A 24,239-nucleotide genomic window follows, 5' to 3' on the forward strand; every position below is an offset into this window, starting at 1 on the left:
CCGTTTTATGACACGGGGACTGATATCATCTGCTTTGTGTAACCACTTACATGACAGTCTTCCGTGACTCAATCTATGGGAATGAATATGAGGTCATAAGTGCATAAGGTCACTTGTGTCATGGACCATGTGATTCCTCTCACACACACACACACACACACACACACACACACACACACACAGTGGAGTCCTCGTGGGGAGCTGTGAGTGCAGATGGTGATCCTCTGGTCATGGTTTATTACAGTATGTGTGGGTTGGGTAGCAACCTATGCTGGTCTATTTTTATCAGCCCTCCATGTACCACCCCTCCATGCTTTAATGTTTGTGTGTGAGTGTGTGTGTATGTGCGTGCTGTGTGTTAATGTGTGCATGCGTGTGTGTTGTCAGTCACCAGTGGAAAAGATTAGATTGTTTTTCTACCATCTGTGACTGTATTATGTTTCACATACAGTATCGCCTTTTACTGCATGGCATTGGCCACAGGACGTGTGTTGAAGGCCATGTTGTTCTGAATGGTTTGTTGATTCTGCTGATGCAGGGTCGTAAAACACTCACAGGCGTGCATTACCAGCTCTCACAGTCTCACGTCAGAATGAAATGTTCATCCATGTTTCGTGAACGTCACATTTTGAAGTTGTTCCAAATGTCAAATTACAAAGTGTTTAAGATTAAGTTAAGGCATTAACTCCACATTCTTAAGATTAGGCATTGACTCTGAATAGTTAAGGTAAGGTTTAAGGTTTGGGATAGGCTTTAAACAAACATATCAAAAACAACTTTTGTTGTAATCAGAGGCAGATGCTTACGCCTGTCCACAATGCCCCAGCAATACTGAAACCTCACTGTTGCCCCTTGTGGCTGGTTTCAACATCATCTCCCGACGTCCTCAGATGTGGATGGACGTCGAATACAAGTGACAAGTGACCTGTAATTATGCAAGCACATGCACAGCCATTCACACAAACATTTAAAGCAGTGATGAGATACAGGTCTTAAATGACACACACACAGGTCACAACACACTCTGAACTATATGTTGACCTGATTTAGATCGCTGATTCAGGTCTGAGGCGTCACTCTAACCGTTCTGACATTCTCTTATCAGACAACTCACTCTTCTCCACCTCTCTCCATTTCTTTTTCTTCAGCCCTCTCCTTCTCTCTCTCCCCTCTCCTCCACCAGTCAGTCAGTGATTATTTTAAAGGCATGAGCTGTTGAACTCCTGACATACAGTACATACCTCCACGCTGACCAGACCAGGTGGCTACAGCAGCCCCACCACAGGGTACTAATCCTGGGCTGCTACCAGTTGCTGCCGCCCCCTCACCCCCAGGCCTGGACTGGGCCCAGTACCAACAGTGCAAACCAGGGCCTTGAGGCCTAGGGGACCAGCATAGCTGAACTTGGTCTACCCTGACCTCATACCCACAACAAGTGCCCTTTCAAATAAACACCTCATGATGTTTGACTAGTGCGTTATGGTGATACAGCACATTGTCTTTATTTAACCAGGTAGGCTAGTTGAGAACAAGTTCTCATTTACAACTGCGACCTGGCCAAGATAAAGCAAAGCAGTTTGACACATACAACAACACAGAGTTACACATGGAATAAACAAACATACAATCAACAATACAATAGAAAAAGTCCATATGCAGCATGTGCAAATGAGGTAGGATAAGGGAGGTAAGGCAATAAATAGGCCATGGTGGCAAAGTAATTACAATATAGCAATTAAACACTGGAATGGTAGAATGTGCAGAGGATGAATGTGCAAGTAGAGATACTGGGATGCAAAGGAGCAAGATAAATAAATAAATACAGTATGGGGATGAGGTAGTTTAATGAGCTATTTACAGATGGGCTATGTACAGGGGCAGTGTTCTGTGAGCTGCTCTGACAGCTGGTGCTTAAAGCTTGTGAGGGAGATAAGAGTCTCCAGCTTTTGTGATTTTTGCAGTTCGTTACAGTCATTGGCAGCAGAGAACTGTAAGGAAAGGTGGCCAAAGGAAGAATTGACCTGCTGGAGCGCGTGCTACGGGTGGGTGCGGCTATGGTGACCAGTGAGCTGAGATAAGGCAGGGCTTTACCTAGCAGAGCATTGTAGATGACCTGGAGCCAGTGGGTTTGTCGACGAGTATGTAGCGAGGGTCAGCCAACGAGAGCGTACAGGTCGCAGTGGAGGGTAGTAATGGGGCTTTGGTGACAAACGGATGGCATTACTGTGAGTCTGGAAGGAGAGTTTACAGTCTAACCAGACACCTAGGTATTTGTAGTTGTCCACATATTCTAAGTCAGAACCGTCCAGAGTAGTGATGCTGGACGGGCGCGCGGGTGCCAGCAGCGATCGGTTGAAGAGCATGCATTTAGTTTTACTTGCATTTAACAGCAGTTGGAGGAAGGAAGGAGAGTTGTATGGTATTGAAGCTCGTCTGGAGGTTAGTTAACACAGTGTCCAAAGAAGGGCCAAAGGTATACAGAATGGTGTCGTCTGCGTAGAGGTGGATCAAAGAATCACCAGCAGCAAGAGCGACATCATTGATGTCTACAGAAGAGAGTCGGTCCGAGAATTGAACCCTGTGACACCTCCATAGAGACTGCCAGAGGTCCGGACAACAGGCCCTCCGATTTGACACACTGAACTCTATCAGAGAAGTATTTGGTGAACCAGGCGAGGCAATCATTTGAGAAACCAAGGCTGTTGAAGCGGTTGTCCTCCTCCTCTTCATCCGATGAGGAGGAGCAGGGATTGAACCAAAATGCAGCGGAGTTTGAAGACATGATTTATTAAAGAAAACACGAAAACACGAACTTGACTAAACTAACAAAACAACAAACGGTGTAGACAGACCTGGACGACAAACTCACATAAACACGAATAACGCACGAACAGGGAAAATAGCCTACACATAAAAATGACGAATAACAAAACAAACCGAACAGTCCCGTATGGTGCGACAAACACTGACACAGGAGACAACCACCCACCACGAACACTGTGAAACAACCTACCTAAATATGACTCTTAATTAGAGGAACGCCAAACACCTGCCTCTAATTAAGAGCCATACCAGGCAACCCATAAACCAACATAGAAACAGAAAACATAGAATGCCCACCCAAACTCACGTCCTGACCAACTAACACATACAACAAACTAACAGAAATAGGTCAGGAACGTGACAGCTGTTGAGTCTGCCAATAAGAATGTTGTGATTGACAGAGTCAAAGGCCTTAGCCAGGTCAATGAATACGGCTGCACAGTAATGTCTCTTATCGATGGTGGTTATGATATCGTTTAGGACCTTGAGCGTGGCTGAGGTGCACCCATGACCAGCTCTAAAACCATATTGCAGAGCGGAGAAGGTACAGTGGGATTCAAAATGGTCGTTAATCTGTTTGTTAACTTGGCTTTCGAAGACCTTAGAAAGGCAGGGTAGGATAGATATAGGTCTGTAGCAGTTTGGGTCTAGAGTGTCACCCCCTTTGAAGAGGGGGATGACCGCGGCAGCTTTCCAATCTTTATGGATCTCAGATGATACGAAAGAGAGGTTGAACAGGCTAGTAATAGGGGTTGCAACAATTGCGGCAGATAATTTTAGAAAGAGAGGGTCCAGATCGTCTAGCCCGGCTGATTTGCAGGTGTCCAGAATTTGCAGCTCTTTCAGAACATCAGCTATCTGGATTTGGGTGAAGGAAAAATGAGGGAGGCTTGGGCGAGTTTCTGTGGGGGATGGAGAGCTGTTGATCTGGGTAGGGGTAGCCAGGTGGAAAGCATGGCCAGCCGTAGAAAAATGCTTATTGAAATTCTCAGTTATAGTGGATTTATCGGTGGTGACAGTGTTTCCTACCCTCAGTGCAGTGGGCAGCTGGGAGGAGGTGCTCTTATTCTCCATGGACTTTACAGTGTCCCAGAACTTTTTTGAGTTTGTGCTACAGGATGCAAATTTCTGCTTGAAAATGCTGGCCTTAGCTTTCCTAACTGTCTGTGTATATTTATTCCTAAATTCCCTGAAAAGTTGCATATCACGGGGGCTATTCGATGCTAATGCAGAACGCCACAGGATGTTTTTGTGCTGGTCAAGGGCAGTCAGGCCTGGAGAGAACCAAGGGCTAAATCTGTTCCTGGTTCAAAATGTTTTGAACGGGGCATGCTTATTTAAAATTGTGAGGAAGGCACTTTTAAAGAATAACCAGGCACCCTCTACTGACGGGATGAGGTCAATATCCTTCCAGGATACCCGGGCCAGGTCTATTAGAAAGGCCTGCTTGCTGAAGTGTTTTAGGGAGCGTTTGACAGTGATAAGGGGTGGTCGTTTGACAGCAGACCCATTACGGATGCAGGCAATAAGGCATTGATCGCTGAGATCCTAGTTGAAAACAGCAGAGGTGTATTTGGAGGGCAAGTTGGTTAGGATGATATCTATGAGGGTGCCCGTGTTTACGGCTTTGGGGTTGTACCTGGTGGGTTCATTGTATCTATCAAACTTAGATTGTATGATGGCCGGGGTGTTGAGCATGTCACAGTTTAGGTCACCTAGCAGCACGAGCTCTGAAGATAGATGGGGGGGGCAATCAATTCACATATTGTGTCCAGGGCACAGCTGGGGGCAGAGGGTGGTCTATAGCAAGCGGCAACGGTGAGAGACTTGTTTCTGGAAAGGTGTATTTTTAAAAGTAGAAGTTTGAATTGTTTGGGTACAGACCTGGATAGTAGCCTGCAGAGTTCTGTCTTATCTCAACAGTAGATTGCAACCCCACCCCCTTTGGCAGTTTTATCTTGTCGGAAAATGTTATAGTTAGGGATGGAAATGTCAGGGTTTTTGGTGGTTTCCTAAGCCAGGATTCAGACATGGCTAGGACATCCGGGTTGGCGGAGTGTGCTAAAGCAGTGAATAAAACAAACTTAGGGAGGAGGCTTCTAATGTTAACATGCATGAAACCAAGGCTTTTACAGTTACAGAAGTCAACAAAGGAGAGCACCTGGGGAGTAGGAGTGGAGCTAGGCACTGCAGGGCCTGGATTAACCTCTACATCACCAGAGGAACAGGAGGAGTAGGATAGGGTATGGGTACGGCTAAAGGCTATCAGAACTGGTCGTCTATTACGTTCAGAACAGAGAGAAAAGGAGCAGGTTTCTGGGTGTGATAGCATCGATTCAAGGCATAATGTAAAGACAGAGGTATGATAAGATGTGAGTACATTGGAGGTAAACCTAGGCATTGAGTAATGATGAGAGAGATATTGTCTCTAGAGACGTTTAAACCAGGAGGTGGAACTAAATGGTGGGTTAAGGCATATTGAGCAGGGCTAGAGGCTCTACAGTGAAATAAGACAGTAATCACTAACCAGGACAGTAATGGACAAGGCATATTGATATTAGGGAGAGGCATGTGTAGCCGGGTGATCAATAGGGGTCCAGTGAGTGATTGGGCTGGCTGGAGACACGTCGATTCAGACAGCTAGCAGGCCGGGGATAGCAAACTAGCAGAGGGCCTTAGAGGGACGTCTTGACGTCGATAGACCAGTCGTGATGGATTAGTAGGGTTCCGAGTAGGAGAGGGGTCCCGATCCAATTGGCAAAATAGGTATAGTGTCCCAAGAAATTGGGCGATGGATCTATACAGCTAACAGTCCAATATGCTCTAGACAGCTAGCGGGCCACGGCTAGCAGCTAGCGGGCCGCGGCTAGCAGCTAGCGGGCCGCGGCTAGCAGCTAGCGTGCCCCGGCTAGCAGATGGGCATTCAGGGGACGTCGCCATGTACTGGCCAGTTGAGTACCCCCTCGAGCAGATTACGCGTAGTCCAGACGTGAAGGATCGGCGGGGTTCCGTGACCCGTACCGGCAGTAGAAGGGGTCCGGGTATTGTAGCCCAGGAGTGGCTGAGGGGCCTCTTTAGCTAGCCGGGAGAAAGGGCCTAGCATGGGCTAGCTCCAGGCTAATTTGTGCTTGCTTCGGGACCGACGTTAGCCTGAGTAGTAACTCGGATAGCAGTTAGCTAGCTGCGATGATCCAGATGAAAATGTCCAGAGCTTGCGGTAGGAATCCGGGGATATGGAGAGAAAATAGGTCTGGTATGTTCTGGTTTGAGTCGCGTTGTACAAACTGGCGAGAGCTTTCCGAGCTAAAGGTTAGCTGGTGACCGCTAGCAGTGGTTAGCTGACTACTAGCTACTAGATAGTGAGCTGGCTAGCTTCTGTTGGGGGATTCTGGATTCGAGGTAAATAAAAATGCTTTGGAAATAACAGATCCACACCACATTGGGTGAGGTGGGTTGCAGGAGAGTATTTTGAAGTTTAGGTTTAGAAAAAGATTTAAAAAAGATATATATATACATGGGACACAACAATACGAAGGACAAAGACGTCTGACTACTACGCCATCTTGGAAACCTTTACCTTACCTCCAAATGGAATATCCACATTCATAAAAACATCACTGTAAAGAATGGGAGAGTAGGCCTAAGTGTTGAATGCTCTTCCTTTCCCACACGTTGTGTGCGTGTGTGCGTGTGTGTGTGTGTAGGGAGGCTGCTGTTAAGACTTGGGTGGCTGCCTGGGAAATGTACAAGGAAGAGAGAGGAGAGAGTGAGAGAGAATGAAAGTGTGAGAGAGAGACAGTGTGTGAGAGAGAGAGAGAAAAAGAAAGAAAGAGAGAGGGGGAGAACAACGAAGAGAGACGGCGAGAGCGACAGCGACAGAGAGAGAAAAACACTACGTAAAAAGAAGGAACAGTACGTCAGAAATCAGCTCAATGTAATTGAAGAATCCATAGACTCCAACCATTTCCAAAATGGAGATGTATGGGTAAACCACTTCTCCAGTCTTTTTGGCCCTATAACAGAGAACAAACAGCAAAAACATATACATGATCAAATACCAATCTTATAATCAACTATTAAAGACAACCACAACCCACTGGATTCTCCAATTACCTTGAATGAACTGGACAAAATACAAACCCTCCAACCCAAAAAGGCGTGTGGTGTTGATGGTATCCTCAGTGAAATTATAAAATATACAGACAACAAATTCAAATTGGCTATACTTAAACTCTTTAACATAATCCTTAGCTCTGACATCTTCCCCAATACTTGGAACCAGGGACTGAACACCCCAATACACAAAAGTGTAGACAAATTTGACCCCAATAACTACCGTGGGATATGCGTCAACTGCCACCTTGGGAAAATCCTCTGCATTATCATTAACAGCAGACTTTGTCACGTTCCTGACCTTGTTTTCCTTTTGTATAGTTGTGTTTAGTGGGTCAGGACGTGAGCTGGGTGGGCAGTCTGTGTTGTTTGTTCTATGTTAAGTGTCAGTGTTAATTGACCTTGCATGGCTCTCAATCAGAGGCAGGTGGTTTACGTTTTCCTCTGATTGAGAACCATATATAGGTAGGTTGTTTCACATTGTTTGTTGTGGGTGGTTGTCTTCCGTGTCTGTATGTCTACCACACGGGACTGTTTCGTTTGTCGTTTCGTATATGTAGTCTGTTCCTGTTCGTGCATTCTTCGTAGTTTGTAAGTTCTCAAGTCAGGTCTGTCTACATCGTTTATTTGTTTTGTAGTCTGTTAAAGTATTTCGTGTTTCGTCTTACTTTAATAAACTTCAGTATGTCATATAACAACGCTGCGCTTTGGTCCAATCCCTACGGACGAAGAGGAGAACAACCGTTACAGACTTGTACATTTCCTCAGTGAAAACAATGTACTGAGAAAAGATCAAATTGTCTTTTTACCAAATTACCGTGTGACAGACCACGTACTCACCCTGCACACCCTAATTGACAAACAAACAAACCAAAACAAAGGCAAAGTCTTCTCATGCTTTGTTTGTTTAAAAAAAAGCCTTTGACTCAATTTGGCTTGAGGGTCAGCTATACAAATTGATGGAAACTGGTTTTGGGGGAAAAACATATACAGTGGGGGGAACAAGTATTTGATACACTGCTGATTTTGCAGGTTTTCCTACTTACAAAGCATGTGGAGGTCTGTCATTTGTATCATAGTTACACTTCAACTGTGAGAGACGGAATCTAAAACAAAAATCCAGAAAGTAATTAAGTTTTAAGTAATTAATTTGCATTTTATTGCATGACATAAGTATTTGATCACCTACCAACCATTAAGAATTCTGGCTCTCACAGACCTGTTAGTTTTTCTTTAAGAAGCCCTCCTGTTCTCCACTCATTACCTGTATTAACTGCACCTGTTTGAACTCGTTACCTGTATAAAAGACAGGGTCTTCCTGTCCACACACTCAATCAAACAGACTCCAACCTCTCCACAATGGCCAAGACCAGAGAGCTGTGTAAGGACATCAGGGCTAAATTGTAGACCTGCACAAGGCTGGGATGGGCTACAGGACAATAGGCAAGCAGCTTGGTGAGAAGGCAACAACTGTTGGCGCAATTATTAGAAAATGGAAGAAGTTCAAGATGACGGTCAATCACCCTCGGTCTGGGGCTCCATGCAAGATCTCACCTCGTGGGGCATCAATGATCAGGAGGAAGGTGAGGGATCAGCCCAGAACTACACGGCAGGACCTGGTCAATGACCTGAAGAGAGATGGGACCACAGTCTCAAAGAAAACCATTAGTAACACACTACGCCGTCATGGATTAAAATACTGCAGCGCACGCAAGGTCCCCCTGCTCAAGCCAGCGCATGTCCAGGCCCGTCTGAAGTTAGCCAATGACCATCTGGATGATCCAGAGGAGGAATGGGAGAAGGTCATGTGGTCTGATGAGACAAAAATAGAGCTTTTTGGTCTAAACTCTACTCGCCGTTTTTGGAGGAAGAAGAAGGATGAGTACAACCCCAAGAACACCATCCCAACCGTGAAGCATGGAGGTGGAAACATCATTCTTTGGGGATGCTTTTCTGCAAAGGGGACAGGACGACTGCACCGTATTGAGGGGAGGATGGATGGGGCCATGTATCGCGAGATTTTGGCCAACAACCCCCTTCCCTCAGTAAGAGCATTGAAGATGGGTTGTGGCTGGGTCTTCCAGCATGACAACGACCCGAAACACACAGCCAGTGCAACTAAGGAGTGGCTCCGTAAGAAGCATCTCAAGGTCCTGGAGTGGCCTAGGCAGTCTCCAGACCTGAACCCAATAGAAAATCTTTGGAGGGAGCTGAAGATCCGTATTGCCCAGCGACAGCCACGAAACCTGAAGGATCTGGAGAAGGTCTGTATGGAGGAGTGGGCCAAAATCCCTGCTGCAGTGTGTGCAAACCTGGCCAAGAACTACAGGAAATGTAAGATCTCTGTAATTACAAACAAAGGTTTCTGTACCAAATATTAAGCTCTGCTTTTCTGATGTATCAAATACTTATGTCATGCAATAATATGCAAATTAATTACTTAAAAATCATACAATGTGATTTTCTGGATTTTTGTTTTAGATTCTGTCTCTCACAGTTGAAGTGTACCTATGATAAAAAATTACAGACCTCTACATGCTTTGTAAGTAGGAAAACCTGCAAATCGGCAGTGTATCAAATACTTGTTCTCCCCACTGTAACATTATAAAATCCATGTACACAAAAAAGCACGCATTTCTTTCCACAGGGTCGTGGGGTGAGACAGGGAGGCAGCTTAAGCCCCAGCCTCTTCAACATATACATCAATGAATTGTCGAGGGCACTAGAACAGTCTGCAGCACCCGGCCTCACCCTACTAGAAACTGAAGTTAAATGTCTACTGTTTGCTGATGATCTGCTGCTTCTATCACCAACCAAGGAGGGCCTACAGCAGCACCTAGATCTTCTGCACAGATTCTGTCAGACCTGGGCCCTGACAGTAAATCTCAGTAAGACAAAAATAATGGTGTTCCAAAAAAGGTCCAGTCGCCAGGACCACAAATACAAATTCCATCTAGACACCGTTGCCTTACAGCACACAAAAAACTATACATACCTCTGCCTAAACATCAGCGCCACAGATAACTTCCACAAGCTGTGAACGAGCTGAAAGACCAGGCAAGAAGGGCATTCTATGCCATCAAAAGGAACATAAAATTCAACATACCAATTAGGATCTGGCTAAAAATAGTTGAATCGATTATAGAACCCATTTCCCTTTATGGTTGTGAGGTCTGGGGTCCGCTCACCAACCAAGAATTCACAAAATGGGACAAATACCAAATGGACACTCTGCATCCAGAATTCTGCAAAAATATCCTCAGTGTACAAAGTAAAACAACAAATAATGCATGCCGATACCCACTAATTATTAAAATCCATAAAAGAGACGTTAAATTCTACAACCACTTAAAAGGAAGAGATTCCCAAACCTTCCATAACAAAACCATCACCTACAGAGAAATGAACCTGGAGAATAGCCCCCCTAAGCAAGCTGGTCCTTTTACTGTAGGTGGTTGTAGAATTTAACGTCTCTTTTCTGGATTTTGATAATTAGCACGTATCGTCTTAATTCTGCTTACCTCCCCTTGTCTGGTGGAAAGCAGACTGAACCCGGTTTTCCTCTAGGATTTTGCCTGTGCTTAGCTCCATTGCGTTTCTTTTTTATCCTGAAAAACTCGCCAGTCCTTAACGATAACAAGCATACCATAATGCAAGGACGACTATGCTTGAAAATATGGAGAGTGGTACTCAGTAATGTGTTGTATTGGATTTGCCCCAAACATAACACTTGGTATTCAGGACCAAAATGTACATGCTTTGCCACATTTTTTGCAGTCTTACTTTAGTGCCTTATTGAAAACAGGATGCATGTTTTGGAATAATATTATTTTGTACTGTGGCTTCCTTCTTTTCACTCTGTCAATTAGGTTAGTATTGTAGGAGTAACTACAATGTTGTTGATCCATCCTAAATGTTCTCCTACCACAGCCATTAAACTCTATAACTGTTTTAAAGTCACCATTGGCCTCATGACGAAATCCCTGAGCGGTTTCTTTCCTCTCCGGTAACTGAGTTAGGAAGGACGCCTGTATCTTTGTAGGGACTGGGTGTATCGATACAGGATCCAAAGTGTAATGAATAATTTCCCCATGCTAAAAGAACCAATAGGTTCACTTTTTTGCGAGGCATTGGAAAACCTCCCTGGTCTTTGTGGTTCACTGCTTGCCTGGGGGACCTTACAGATAATTGTATGTGTGGGGTGCAGAAATTAGGTAGTTATTCAAAAATCCTGAGTCCTTTGAAACATATTATGTGACTTGTTAAGCACATATTTACTCCTGAACTTTTGCCATAACAAAGGGGTTGAATACTTATTGACTCAAGATGTTTCAGCTTTTCATATGCAATTCATTTGTAAACATTTCTAAAACACAATTTAACTTTGACATTATTGGGTATTGTGTGTAGGCCAGTGACACAAAATCTCAATTGAATACATTTTAAATTCAGGCTGTAACAAAATGTTGAAAAAAGGGATGCGAATTCTTTCTGACGGCAGTTATTCATCCATGAAACAACACAGTTGTTGTTAAGCCAGAGCCTGGATAAACCTGCTTCCCAAATGGCACCCTATTTCTTAAATAGTGCACTACTTTTGACTAGAGCCCATAGGGCTACGGTCAAAACGAGTGTACTATATAGGTAATAGGGTGCCATTTAGGAAGTAGTCTGGATAATGTTTTTACTCCAGAATCCTACAGCCAGCGAGTTCCAGGGAGTTTATTAAGGAGAGAGTTTTAGATTAGAAAACTAGGTCAAAGTCCTGATCAAATTCCAACCATGTTATGTCTCTGTTGTGCGATGTTGTTGTCTGATTTGTTCAGTAGAGGTTTGAAACAATGCGTGTGCTTGCGGCTTATTGCTCGAGGCAAGGAGTAAGCCTACCAAGCCAGTTATTGAATAGGACTAGGAGGACGAGGAGGAACACTATGAGTGCAGCTGAGACTACAGTCTGAACACACACACTACGGCTCTGTCATCAAGTGGTTAAGGTGTCTGACTAAGCAGCAGTGGCAGAGCTGACATCAGCACATGCCGACCCAGCACATTCCACATTATTACTACTACAGATGTTTGTTGCCCAGAAGCGATCTGATTGGCTCTGAAATGGGGACGGGACAGCCAATGAGGAGTGGACACTGGGGAGCAGCCAGGAAAGAGATAGTAAATCAATGAAGGATGACCCTCCTTCTGCTAGTTGAATGACTTTCAACTCTGTCATAACTACACTATATATGCAAAAGTATGTGAACACCCATTCAAATTAGTGGATTTGTCTATTTCAGCAACACCGGTTGCTGACAGGTGTGTAAAATCAAGCACACCGCCATGCAATCTCCATAGACAAACATTGGCAGTAGAATGACCTTACTGAAGAGCTCAGTGACTTTCAACATTGCACCGTCATAGGATCTCGCCTTTCAAACAAGTCAATTCGTCAAATTTCTGCCCTGTTAGAGCTGCCCCGGTCAACTGTAAGTGCTGTTATTGTGAAGTGGAAACGTCCAGGAGCAACAACGGCTGAGCCGTGAAGTGGTAGAACACACAAGCTCACAGAATGTCAGTAAAGTCAGTAAGTAAGAATGGGACTGCCGAGTAGGTTCCAAACTGCCTCTGGAAGCAGCGTCAGCACAATAACTGTTTGTCGGGAGTTTCAAGAAATGGGTTTCCATGGCCAAGCAGCCGCACACAAGCCTAAGATCACCATGCCCCTAATGCCAAGCATTGGCTGTAACGCACACAGCCATTGGACTCCGGAGCAGCGAAAACGTGTTCTCTGGAGTGACAAATCACGCTTCACCATCTGGCAGTCCAACGGACAAATGTGGGTTTGGAGAATGCCAGGAGAACGCTACCTGCCCTAATGCATAGTGCCAACTGTAAAGTTTAGCGAAGGAAGAATAATGGTCCGGGTCTGTTTTTCATGGTTCGGGCCACTTAGTTCCAGTGAAGGGACATCTTAACACCACAGCATACAATGTAATTCTAGATGATTCTGTGCTTCCAACTTTGTGGCAACAGTTTGGGGAAGGCCTTTTCCTGTTTCAGCATGACAATTCCACCATGCAAAAAGCAATGTCAATACAGAAATGGTTTGTTGAGATCGGTGTGGAAGAACTTGACTAGAATGCACAGAGCCCTGGCCTCAACCCCATCAAACACCTTTGGGAAGAATTGGAACGCCGACTACGAGCCAGGTCTAATCGCCCAACATCAGTGCCCGACTCACTAATACTCTTGTGGCTGAATGGAAGCAAGTCTCCATAGCAATGTTCCAACATCTAGTGGAAATATTCCCAGAAGAGTGGAATCTGTTATAGCAGCAACTCCATAATAATGCCCAGGATTTTTGAATGAGAGTTTCAACTAGCAGGTGTCCACATACTTTTGGTCATGTAGTGTACATTGCCTCGTTCCATATTCCTGCAGTATGACATTTTAGCTTTTATGGTTTTTGTGGACATTTGGTTTGCAAAGTCTCTCTTTGGGTTAGGTATACTTTTTAAGATGCTCTGTTCCTATAATATTTTGCCTCCCTCTTGGCTACTCTCTCACACTCTATCTCCATCTCTGTCAGCTGCGAAAGATAGGCATACTGTAGGGCTAGAGACAAACACACAGACAGTAAGTCAGAAAGACAGACATGTATAACAGACAGACAGACAGACAGACTGCCCTACGATCCCTCCCAGCTGTAGCCAATAGGAATGCAGCCAGCCAGCCAGCCAGCCCAAAGCAGAGTTATGAGATAGCTCCAGTATAATGGAGTTGGTTGCATGCGGACCCCAGAGAGTCTGACTTCCCTGCCTTATTCAAACAGCTGACAGACAAGCTATGACAAACTCTACGGTCTTACTCTGCCATTTTAGGACCGCAGCTGAACACAAAGATCAACTGTTGCTCCCTTCATCTCAGACCAGTGCACCTCTTCACCCCTTCACAACCAGTCAGGAACTCATTCTCACAGGCCTTTGACATTAGGGAGAGAGGAACAGGCAATGAGTCATTCAAAGGAGGGGTATTAGGGGTTTGTCTGTAAAATAGCACATGTTGTTTCTCTGGGAGAAAAACTAATTTGTTGGATCTTAAAGGGATACTTTGGATGTTGGCAATGAGACCTTTTATCTACTTCCCCAGAGTCAGATGAACTCGTGGATACTATTTTTATGTCTCTGCGTGCAGCTTGAAGGAAGATGATAACTAGCGTTAGCACAATAACTGAAATTCAATGGGTATCTCTGCAGATACCCATAGACTTCCAGTATTTGTGCTACCTCGAGTTAGCATTGGCTCGCGGTAGCACAAGTTCAGCTGACTTGGGGAAATAGATAAAGGGCCTCATTGCCCAAATCCATAAGTATTCCTTTAATTTGAGCCAGTTTGCAACAGAAAATTTTAATTATTATGTAAATTATAATTAATGGACATTTTTGTGGGGATTGATACAGTTTCCGTAAGAGAAAATCAAACCTAACATTAAAAACTGGAAATGTCAAACTTCAAAAGCCTTTTTAAAGCTCAAATACATTCAAAAATGTGTTTATTTCAATTTCCTGCATTGTAGGAAAGTTCTCCTGAAACACGGTGATCAAATGAAGATCCTGTAGTCGCTTAGGTTGCTGCTCTACCCTTGAAAATAAACCTTTTTAACACCAGACAGAATTAAACAAGCCTGTCACATACTGACCGCGAGGTCAAGGAGTTCAACATGATCAACTTTCCTACCATTGTTTTCTCATCTCAGTATTATGTAACACCATAACTCTAGTAACTCATAATATACTACTACACATTACTAGTACTAATGACTATAGTGAAGAAGACAATGCCACTGTATGAAGAGGATATTAGACTAGTCTTGACAGCCATGTTATGAAAAATGAGGCCCCCTGCTGGGCTTCAAGAGAATTACAGAAATACCTCTCCAGACGCAGCTTTTGGACAGACGTGACGATTTGCAGACAGCATTTTCCCAGCTGTGGCATTTCAGGATCCATGCTACTGTAGGCCTCTAACCCTACCTGATAGTTGTCCTCGTTGGGCCAATAACAGGTAGGTAAAGAGAGACGGATGTACAGTACACTGACTGCAAACACAGACGCACAGATTAGGAGGAGGTCATACACAGGACTACATGTACCTGCCAGCCAGGTCTGCTGACCTCACTTAGCCTGGCACCAGACATTGGGAAGCCTGTTGTTACATTACAGAGGAACAGTACTGTTTGGGAAGCCTGTTGTTACATTACAGAGGAACAGTACTGTTTGGGAAGCCTGTTGTTACATTACAAAGGAACAGTACTGTTTGGGAAGCCTGTTGTTACATTACAAAGGAACAGTACTGTTTGGGAAGCCTGTTGTTACATTACAGAGGAACAGTACTGTTTGGGAAGCCTGTTGTTACATTACAGAGGAACAGTACTGTTTGGGAAGCCTGTTGTTACATTACAGAGGAACAGTACTGTTTGGGAAGCCTGTTGTTACATTACAAAGGAACAGTACTGTTTGGGAAGCCTGTTGTTACATTACAAAGGAACAGTACTGTTTGGGAAGCCTGTTGTTACATTACAAAGGAACAGTACTGTTTGGGAAGCCTGTTGTTACATTACAGAGGAACAGTACTGTTTAGGAAGCCTGTTGTTACATTACAGAGGAACAGTACTGTTTGGGAAGCCTGTTGTTACATTACAGAGGAACAGTACTGTTGGGGAAGCCTGTTGTTACATTACAGAGGAACAGTACTGTTTGGGAAGCCTGTTGTTACATTACAGAGGAACAGTACTGTTTAGGAAGCCTGTTACATTACAGAGGAACAGTACTGTTTGGGAAGCCTGTTGTTACATTACAGAGGAACAGTACTGTTTAGGAAGACTGTTACATTACAGAGGAACAGTACTGTTTGGGAAGCCTGTTGTTACATTACAGAGGAACAGTACTGTTTAGGAAGCCTGTTACATTACAGAGGAACAGTACTGTTTGGGAAGCCTGTTGTTACATTACAGAGGAACAGTACTGTTTGGGAAGCCTGTTACATTACAGAGGAACAGTACTGTTTGGGAAGCCTGTTGTTACATTACAGAGGAACAGTACTGTTTGGGAAGCCTGTTGTTACATTACAGAGGAACAGTACTGTTTGGGAAGCCTGTTACATTACAGAGGAACAGTACTGTTTGGGAAGCCTGTTGTTACATTACAGAGGAACAGTACTGTTTGGGAAGCCTGTTGTTACATTACAGAGGAACAGTACTGTTTGGGAAGCCTGTTGTTACATTACAGAGGAACAGTACTGTTTGGGAAGCCTGTTGTTACATTACAGAGGAACAGTACTGTTTGGGAAGCCTGTTGTTACATTACAGAGGAACAGTACTGTTTGGGAAGCCTGTTGTTACATTACAGAGGAACAGTGTTATTTGCTCACACGTTCTGACTTCCAGGAGCAACTCAGGTAAGGATCAGTGTTACCTTACAACGCAATGGTTGTGTGTTCAAATCCCACAGTGATCACATAGACATACAATAAATGTGTCCATTCACTGCACTGTAAGTTGCTTTGGATAAAAGTGTCTGCTAAAGGGAATATATAACATTTTTATTACTGTCAAGTGACTTGGCATCTTTGTTGCCCTTATTGAAAAGTCTCTCGCAAATGTTCCATTACTCAAACTTCTACATTACAAGCTGTGCATCGGTGTACATAGGAGACTCATTAAAAGAGATATCAAACAGAACAAAAGAGGGCAAATGCCATGGTGTCTGTCTGCGTCTCTCCTGACAGAACAACAATTACAGCAATTGAAGAACAGAGAGAACGGAGATAGTGTGTCTGCGCCAGAGCCCATAGAGAGAAGCTGCTGAACTCTACTGGGCTCCTCTTGTATAATAACTGCTCTTGAGCTTTGGTGAGACTCTATTAATTTTAATCGAGTTATGCTGGGTATTCCATAGCCTCCAGTCCCTCTGGTGAGAGATCTGAAAGAATTTCCAAGCACGGTCTCCCTCTCTCTGACTCTCCATCTCTCTCTCTGTGCCCCTCTCCCTCCCTCCCTCTCTCGTTCTCTCTCCACATTGTATTAGATACACTTGGGCATAATTATTGCTAAGCCTCTCTCAGTTCTTTGGCGTAGAGGACAACTTTCTCCTCCCAGCAACAAATTTGCTACTAAGATACCTCAGCACAGCAATGAACCCTTTACACATAGCTAGCACAATAAGCTATAACATGTTCATATAACTATCCAATTTCTCTAGTTTATGTTCTGTGTGAGACATTGTGGATACGTGCATTGCGCCTTGCAAACGCAGCTGGCAAAGGAATGCAATGGACAAAAGCACTAGCTTAGTGGGATATGCACGCACGCACGCACACACACACTGAGTCACTTGATACTGTCCTTCTCACCCTGTTGGCTCGTTGACCTACATATTTCAACTGGGGGAAATATTTCATTACACTCATTCAGTCCCAGGGAAAAGAGAGTTGAGTTTGGGCTTTGCACTGAAGGACGTATCACAATGCCAGCATCTGCTTGAGGACTGACAGAGAGAGAGGTAGAGAGACAGTGAGGAAGAGAGAGAGAGACAGAAAGAGAGTGACAATACCCCTGAAAGCCAAGCCAGCAGTGATGATTTATAGCTTTTGCTTCATTTGTGCACATGGAGAGAGAGATAATGATGTGTGGAGACTAGTGATTACTAATGCATAAGAATTAATGGAGCTGCTATTTAGGGAAATGATACAGCTATACAGATCTATACAGAAAGGGAGAGAGCAGGCAGGACAATGGTCTCTAACTGAAAAGCAGTGAGACAAAAACACCCATGGAAATCCTCATTTATGTGGTTCAGAATGATTGCAGGTTAAGATTTAAATGGATAGTTCACACAAATTACAAAATTACTCAGGAAGGAAACCAACATTTAATTTTATAATTTGAATGAACTATCCCTTTAAGGAAAGTAAAGCTCGAGTTTTACCAAAACAAAATTCAACTAGAACAAACAATGGTCGATCTCATGGAAACCAACAGACAGTTCAGAGGTAGTGACTTCCTTCCCACCTCTCCTTATACTTGCTATTTTCACGTTAGTAGACTCGTTATTTTCCCTTCATCAACACCTCATTTGCCTGCAAGAGCTCTTAATTGGCTATATCAGCACATTTTATTCACTACAACTGTACATCATGCTACACATTTCAATTAGCTCAGCATTCTAAGCAAACAAAATACTCTGAGTACAAAACTTATAAATAAACTATATTATTCATCATAAAGTGGTGTATTTTCTGCCTAACAACAACTTGTTGCTGTGATATAATAGAGCAAATAGTGAATGTGCTCCACGTTTAAGATAACCTTAACACTATCCCATGGCTGTTGGCAAAACCCTAAATAATCGTTTCACTACAACACAGGTCTAAGACCAATGCCATAAGGCCTGACTCAGCAGAGGAGAGCAAATGATGTCCTAGGATGAGAAGGAATGCCTGCAGTGTAGTCAACTGCACATGTTTTAGTCCAGTGCATTTTCAGGACAGAGGCTGTGTTAGTTTGAGTGTCATCCAAGTTGAAGGGAGGGACAGACACAGTCAGACAGTTGGCATGTGCCTGCCAGATCAATGTTAGAGCCAGCCAGACAGCCACTGTGAGTCTTCAGTACAGTAACCCATCTATTAAAATAGAAGGTACTGTATGCATGTCATCTGTCACAGAATGTACAGCACATCAAAACACATATGCTCTCACTGCTGGTTATGACATGATCATCATTAAAACGAGCCATTCAGCATTAGCCTGCTGTGTCATCAGCCAGCCAAAAGGAAGTGAGAGGGAGTGAGGGAGAGAGACAAAGAGAGCCGCCAGCCCGCTATGAGCCCACTGGCCCAGCCTGGGGGGGGGAGAGACAGACACTGGCCCAGCCTGGGGGGGGGAGAGACAGCCTGGGGGGGGGGAGAGACAGACATCATTACAAACTGAGAGCCGCCAGCCCGCTATGAGCCCACTGGCCCAGCCTGGGGGGGGGAGAGACAGACACTGGCCCAGCCTGGGGGGGGGAGAGACAGCCTGGGGGGGGGAGAGACAGACATCATTACAAACTGTATATAGATATAATATGACGTTTTATCTCTTTATTCTTTTGGAACTTTTGTGTGTGTAATGTTTACTGTTATTGACGGAGCGAGAGACAGAGCAAGACAGAGAGACACAGACAGAGAGTCAAACAGAGAGGAGTACATTGTTTCTTTCTCTCAGACAAGTCACCAGAAAAGACAGCAGAGGAATTTGATGACTGACTACTACAGTTTAGAGCATGTGATCGGAGTGTGTGTGACTGAGTGTGACTGTATTTTGAGCATGTCTGTGTCACTGAGTTCAAGTGGAAATGAATCCATGGAAAATCATGGTTGTTTATTGTTGACTAGTGTGAGTGTGTCCTCCGTCGACCCCGCTCTACGCTGTTCTAGTCATTCACTCCATCCAACTGGAGTTTATTAGCAGGAATTTTCCAGGACATACTGGCCTACAGGGCACTACTGGTAAATAGGAGAGGGGGAGAAGGAGGGATGAGAGAAAGAAAGAGTAGAGGAAATTGATGGTGCTTTTCCACTGAAACTTACCCCCACACTAGGGTGTCGTCAGTGTTTAATGTACCTCTAATGTTATTGTGCTTCCTTCAGGAGTGTGACACTAAAGACTTGTGGTGAGCAGAATCAACAACATCTGCATCATTCAGGACTGTTGCTTTGTCACATGGTGTTAAAGTCCACAATTGGCCATTGTTATGTACATGAAAAGGACCAAGGGCCTTGCCTTGGCTCCAGGTTAGAGCAGGTCCACCGGAACACAGATGCAGTGAAACATTGATGCTGGCCTGTGTAGATGAAAATAGAAAAGTCAGAACCTTTTGGGTAAAACACTGGGGTTAATCCTCATGGGAAATGTGGCATTATGAGCTTGGAAGAGGAGAGGAAGCCTTGCATGAAGTCAAAAGTGATATTTGCTCTGTTTTGTTTTCTATCTCCCCCTGTGGTTAAACATTGTAACTGTTTTGAGTGTTTCACTACAGTGTCATTGGTGATTAAGCATGAAACTAACAGACACAATAAAGCCACATATTAATAGACCCATGATACATTTACTATATCAAAATAGAAGTCCTGGACCTGTATTCATATGCTGAACTATAACATGTACAGTGTGGCCATGCTGTCTGGGAGATGTACATAAAGTGTAGTGTGTACAGTAGTGTAAAGAATTACATTGTAAACTCACTTTAGGGTGGTAATTTACACTCATGCATTTAAGGTTAGCCTGTGTAAGGGATAAATTGTCAAATAGACTACCCTGAGTCATGGTTTGTGAATCCAGACATAGCAGAGGTGTGGATTCCTGCACACACACCTATGCAGACACAACCAGCCAACCGCCTATTTGTGAGGAAGAGTCTGGAACGTCCAGATTCTAATCAGTGATTTGGATCAGAATGACAACTGTCTGAGTCTGGCTCTGGTGAAAAAAGAACTAGACAGTAGAATGCAAACCTGCTGCTGAAAATGTGGCCCAGAAAGACAGACAGCCTCAAGGCATAATTCAGAGGAGTTCAGTAAATAAAAAAGACCCAAGTAACAGTTTTTCGTTCCATTTAGACAATGCAGAATGTCCACTGAGCGAACAACCCTGTCACATTTCACCTTTCATCTTGACCTGGAAAAAGCCCTTATCCATATAGGAGTCAGTCTACAACTGCATATAAACATCACATACACTAATACAACTTCTCGAACATTCCATTGAAATGTTCAGCTTGTCTAGCTATGTAGTAACTAGGGAAAGGTTTAGTAACCATACTTTATGAATGAAGATTATAAAACAACCATGATTTTCTGTTCTGAGGGCTCCCCATGAGACTTCTTTATACCGTTGTACCAAACTCCAATCTGTTCTGAGTGGGTTTCAGTCCGAGCCGCATGTATCCATGAATAGACTGTAGGCCTAGTTCTGTATTACAGGCTTTCTGTTCAGTTCTAGAAGCCCAAGGTCTGGGTTGTGTTCAATAGGAGAGAAACATTTTCATACTTAATGAAACAGGAAGGTACCTGAACATGTCCAATAAGAACACAGATTTATATTTTCTGTTGCAAAGTGTTATGCTACGGTGTTCCATACTGAACAGGACCCTGTTCAGATCAACTATAGGGTATTTTATCTGGCCCCTCTGCGCTGCACCACGATGGTTCCAGCTACAACATCATAGACAGTCCTGTTGTGTTGGAAGAAGAGGAGGATAATGAAGACGGGGAACAGGAAGGCAATGGAGAAGTTCTTGTTCAACGCCCGCACCGTGGAACTGGGAGGAGGGAGAAAGGGTTTGAAGTTACTTTTACAGGACTTGACAATAGATAATATTAATTACATAGCAATAACCTAAACATGAAATACCGGGTTAAGATCTGTGGAAAAAGTACCATAAAATGAATTGCTAAAAAAAAGAAAACTAGGGTTAAATCCCCATTTTCAAAGAATGCTTTTCTCCATTTCAGAGGTATGCTTCACATCTTCATAGCATACTACATAGCCACTGAACTTACAAGCACTCATGCTCCAGTGAGCATTTGTGTGTGTTTCATATTCAATGCTCACAGTCAAAGTTATCATGGTCACACGGAAATGCAGTCATATTTTCATCTGTTTTTAACAGAACTAAACAAGATGTGTCACATGCAATCAGTGACTTACGCTGACAGGGTGACGTTAGATGCCGGTACCACCAGTACCCGGTTAGGTCGGACCAGGACTGAACTGTTACATGTCACGACCCGAAGACCAAGGAGGAACTTCCCTGGGGTGGCACCACCCGCACCCCAGATACAGATGATCTGAGAGGAGGAGGAAGGTCAGAGTGACAGTGGAAATATATAATGTAAAATATTCTTCATAAAGTTCAATGCTGATGCAATCCCAACATATCACCATGAGACATTATCTGTGGTAGGACATGATTCATGTGTTTTCCATTGTGAATACAGGGGTTTAGGTTGTCACTCATTCGCAATGCTTTGTAACTTTCTGTATAACCAACATTACCCATCTTATGCTGGTGTAGGCAATTAAAAGGTCACATACTAGCCTTAACCTTCTCAGGTAGCTACACTGAGACTGCACGATTGTTCTCACTGGAAACTATAGCCTAATCTCAGACTGACATAAGATCAATACTCAAATACCCACCTCATAGAAACAGACCAGCACCCTATTGACCAGAGATACTGTACCTCATAGATACTGTACCTCATAGAAACAGACCAGCTCCCTGTACACCAGAGATACTGTACCTCATAAACAGACCAGCACCCTATTGACCAGAGATACTGTACCTCATAGATACTGTACCTCATAGAAATACCCACCTCATAGAAACAGACCAGCTCCCTGTACACCAGAGATACTGTACCTCATAGATACTGTACCTCATAGAAATACCCACCTCATAGAAATAGACCAGCTCCCTGTTGACCAGAGATACTGTACCTCATAGATACTGTACCTCATAGAAATACCCACCTCATAGAAACAGACCAGCTCCCTGTACACCAGAGATACTGTACCTCATATGAAATACCCACCTCATAGAAACAGACCAGCTCCCTGTACACCAGAGATACTGTACCTCATATGAAATACCCACCTCATAGAAACAAACCAGCTCCCTGTACACCAGAGATACTGTACCTCATATGAAATACCCACCTCATAGAAACAGACCAGTATCCTGTAGACCAGAGCTACTGCCATCATCTTCTGCAGGTCCTCCATAGACGTGTTCTCATCTATCTCCTCAACTATGAAGTGGGTGACGAACTTAGTGATGTCCCTGTGGGGGAGAGTAGAGTGGAATACAATAGAATAATCATGGCCTATGATGATGCTGAAAATAAATGTTCATTTATGTTATTTTCTTGTATTTCTTTCCCTTCCTTCAAGGGCATGGAAATGATAAAAGGCGAGACTGATTGACTCACTTCATGCCACTAAGGTGCATAATCCACAGGATGATGGTTGCCTTGACGCAAAATAAAATAAAGAAGTCCACCGTCTCTGCTAGGAATCTGTGGAGGGGAGAAGGGATGGTGTATTCCCGGCCTGAGGGGGAGAAGACAACTTCAGATATTGTACCCAGGTAGATTATGTTGAACTCATTTAGAGAGAACGTGAGCAGACCTACTTTAAACCCCTGACCAATCCATTTAACTTTGTTCAGCCAATTAAGTCAATGCATAGGTGACTTGCCATAGGTCAGGTGGGCTCAAGTGCTGACTTAAAATGTGTTCTATTCAGATCAACAAGGCCTCTGCAGATTGTAAAGATATGCATGAATAGGTAAGTACACATCAGCTGTTTGCTCAAGAAACTGCACATGTGATCCTGTACAAGCAACTAATTCTAGTAATGAATAAATAAAGGAACGGTGTCTTTGTTTGTTTGACCCGAGTAGGCCTAGATTTACTTGATTTAACTAGTTCGTTGCTACATGATGACACAAAAACGACCTGCTACACCTAGCGTCAGTCAGTGAGTGTAAGCCTATAGAGCGATTGTCATCATAGACTTGTAGTGTACCTGCTTGAGGTGCGTTTCCGTTCTGTTGTTGCACTGGCCTTGCATCATGAGGCAGTGTCCCAGCTGTCATCTGCTGCCCTGTCTGAAAACCCGTAGTAGGGGGCGCAGGGAATGGAAAGGGGTACCCTATTCCCGGATAGTTGTACCCATATCGGGCATCTAAAGTTGGTTGTCCAACGGGCCATGGAGTTCCAGTCGGCGCTTGATAGTTTCCAGCTATGGGAAAATTGCACGGAGGAAAAGGAAACGTAGTCAGAGTCATCCAGCTTTGCCAATTTGCATAGCCCCAGTAGTATTGCCACATCCATTCCTGTAACTTTGCGCAGTATTCAGTTGTGGCGTTGACATTTGTTTGCGCTTCTTGGCTCTCCTCGGACCGCGAACTCGGCCCATTCTCTGTAGTACTGGCTGTGGCCATGGTTAAACCCCTTCTAGATCTCACTTAAATACCTTAAAGCGTAAAATGTCTTACCCCAGCAGCTAATCTCCTGCTACAGTTACCCATCCTAGTTTACTCTGAGTTGGAAGGTTCCATGTTAGGTACAGAAAACAGGGATACCCGGAACAATGATTCCACAAAAGTATCCAGTTTGCAAATTAATTAGATGTTAGTTATATAAAATAGTTGATAATCGGGTTTTCATTAAACTTTACATTCAATCTAAATAAATATATAATCTTATTA

General features: G+C 43.8%; 1 protein-coding gene across 1 annotated transcript; it reads right to left on the minus strand.

Moving 5' to 3' along the window:
- Positions 1-19,050: 19,050 nt before the first annotated feature.
- Positions 19,051-24,076, minus strand: LOC129819934 (protein FAM8A1-like). The gene is made up of 5 exons (XM_055876642.1): positions 23,555-24,076; positions 22,957-23,077; positions 22,685-22,808; positions 21,674-21,813; positions 19,051-21,284 (listed from the first exon to the last, which is right to left on the minus strand). The coding sequence occupies exons 1-5, from the start codon at positions 23,970-23,972 to the stop codon at positions 21,140-21,142; spliced, it is 948 nt and encodes a 315-aa protein (XP_055732617.1). The 5' UTR covers positions 23,973-24,076; the 3' UTR covers positions 19,051-21,139.
- Between the last annotated feature and the right edge of the window lie 163 nt (positions 24,077-24,239).

The sequence above is a fragment of the Salvelinus fontinalis genome, chromosome 22 (assembly GCF_029448725.1).
Source record: "Salvelinus fontinalis isolate EN_2023a chromosome 22, ASM2944872v1, whole genome shotgun sequence".
NCBI lineage: Eukaryota > Metazoa > Chordata > Actinopteri > Salmoniformes > Salmonidae > Salvelinus > Salvelinus fontinalis.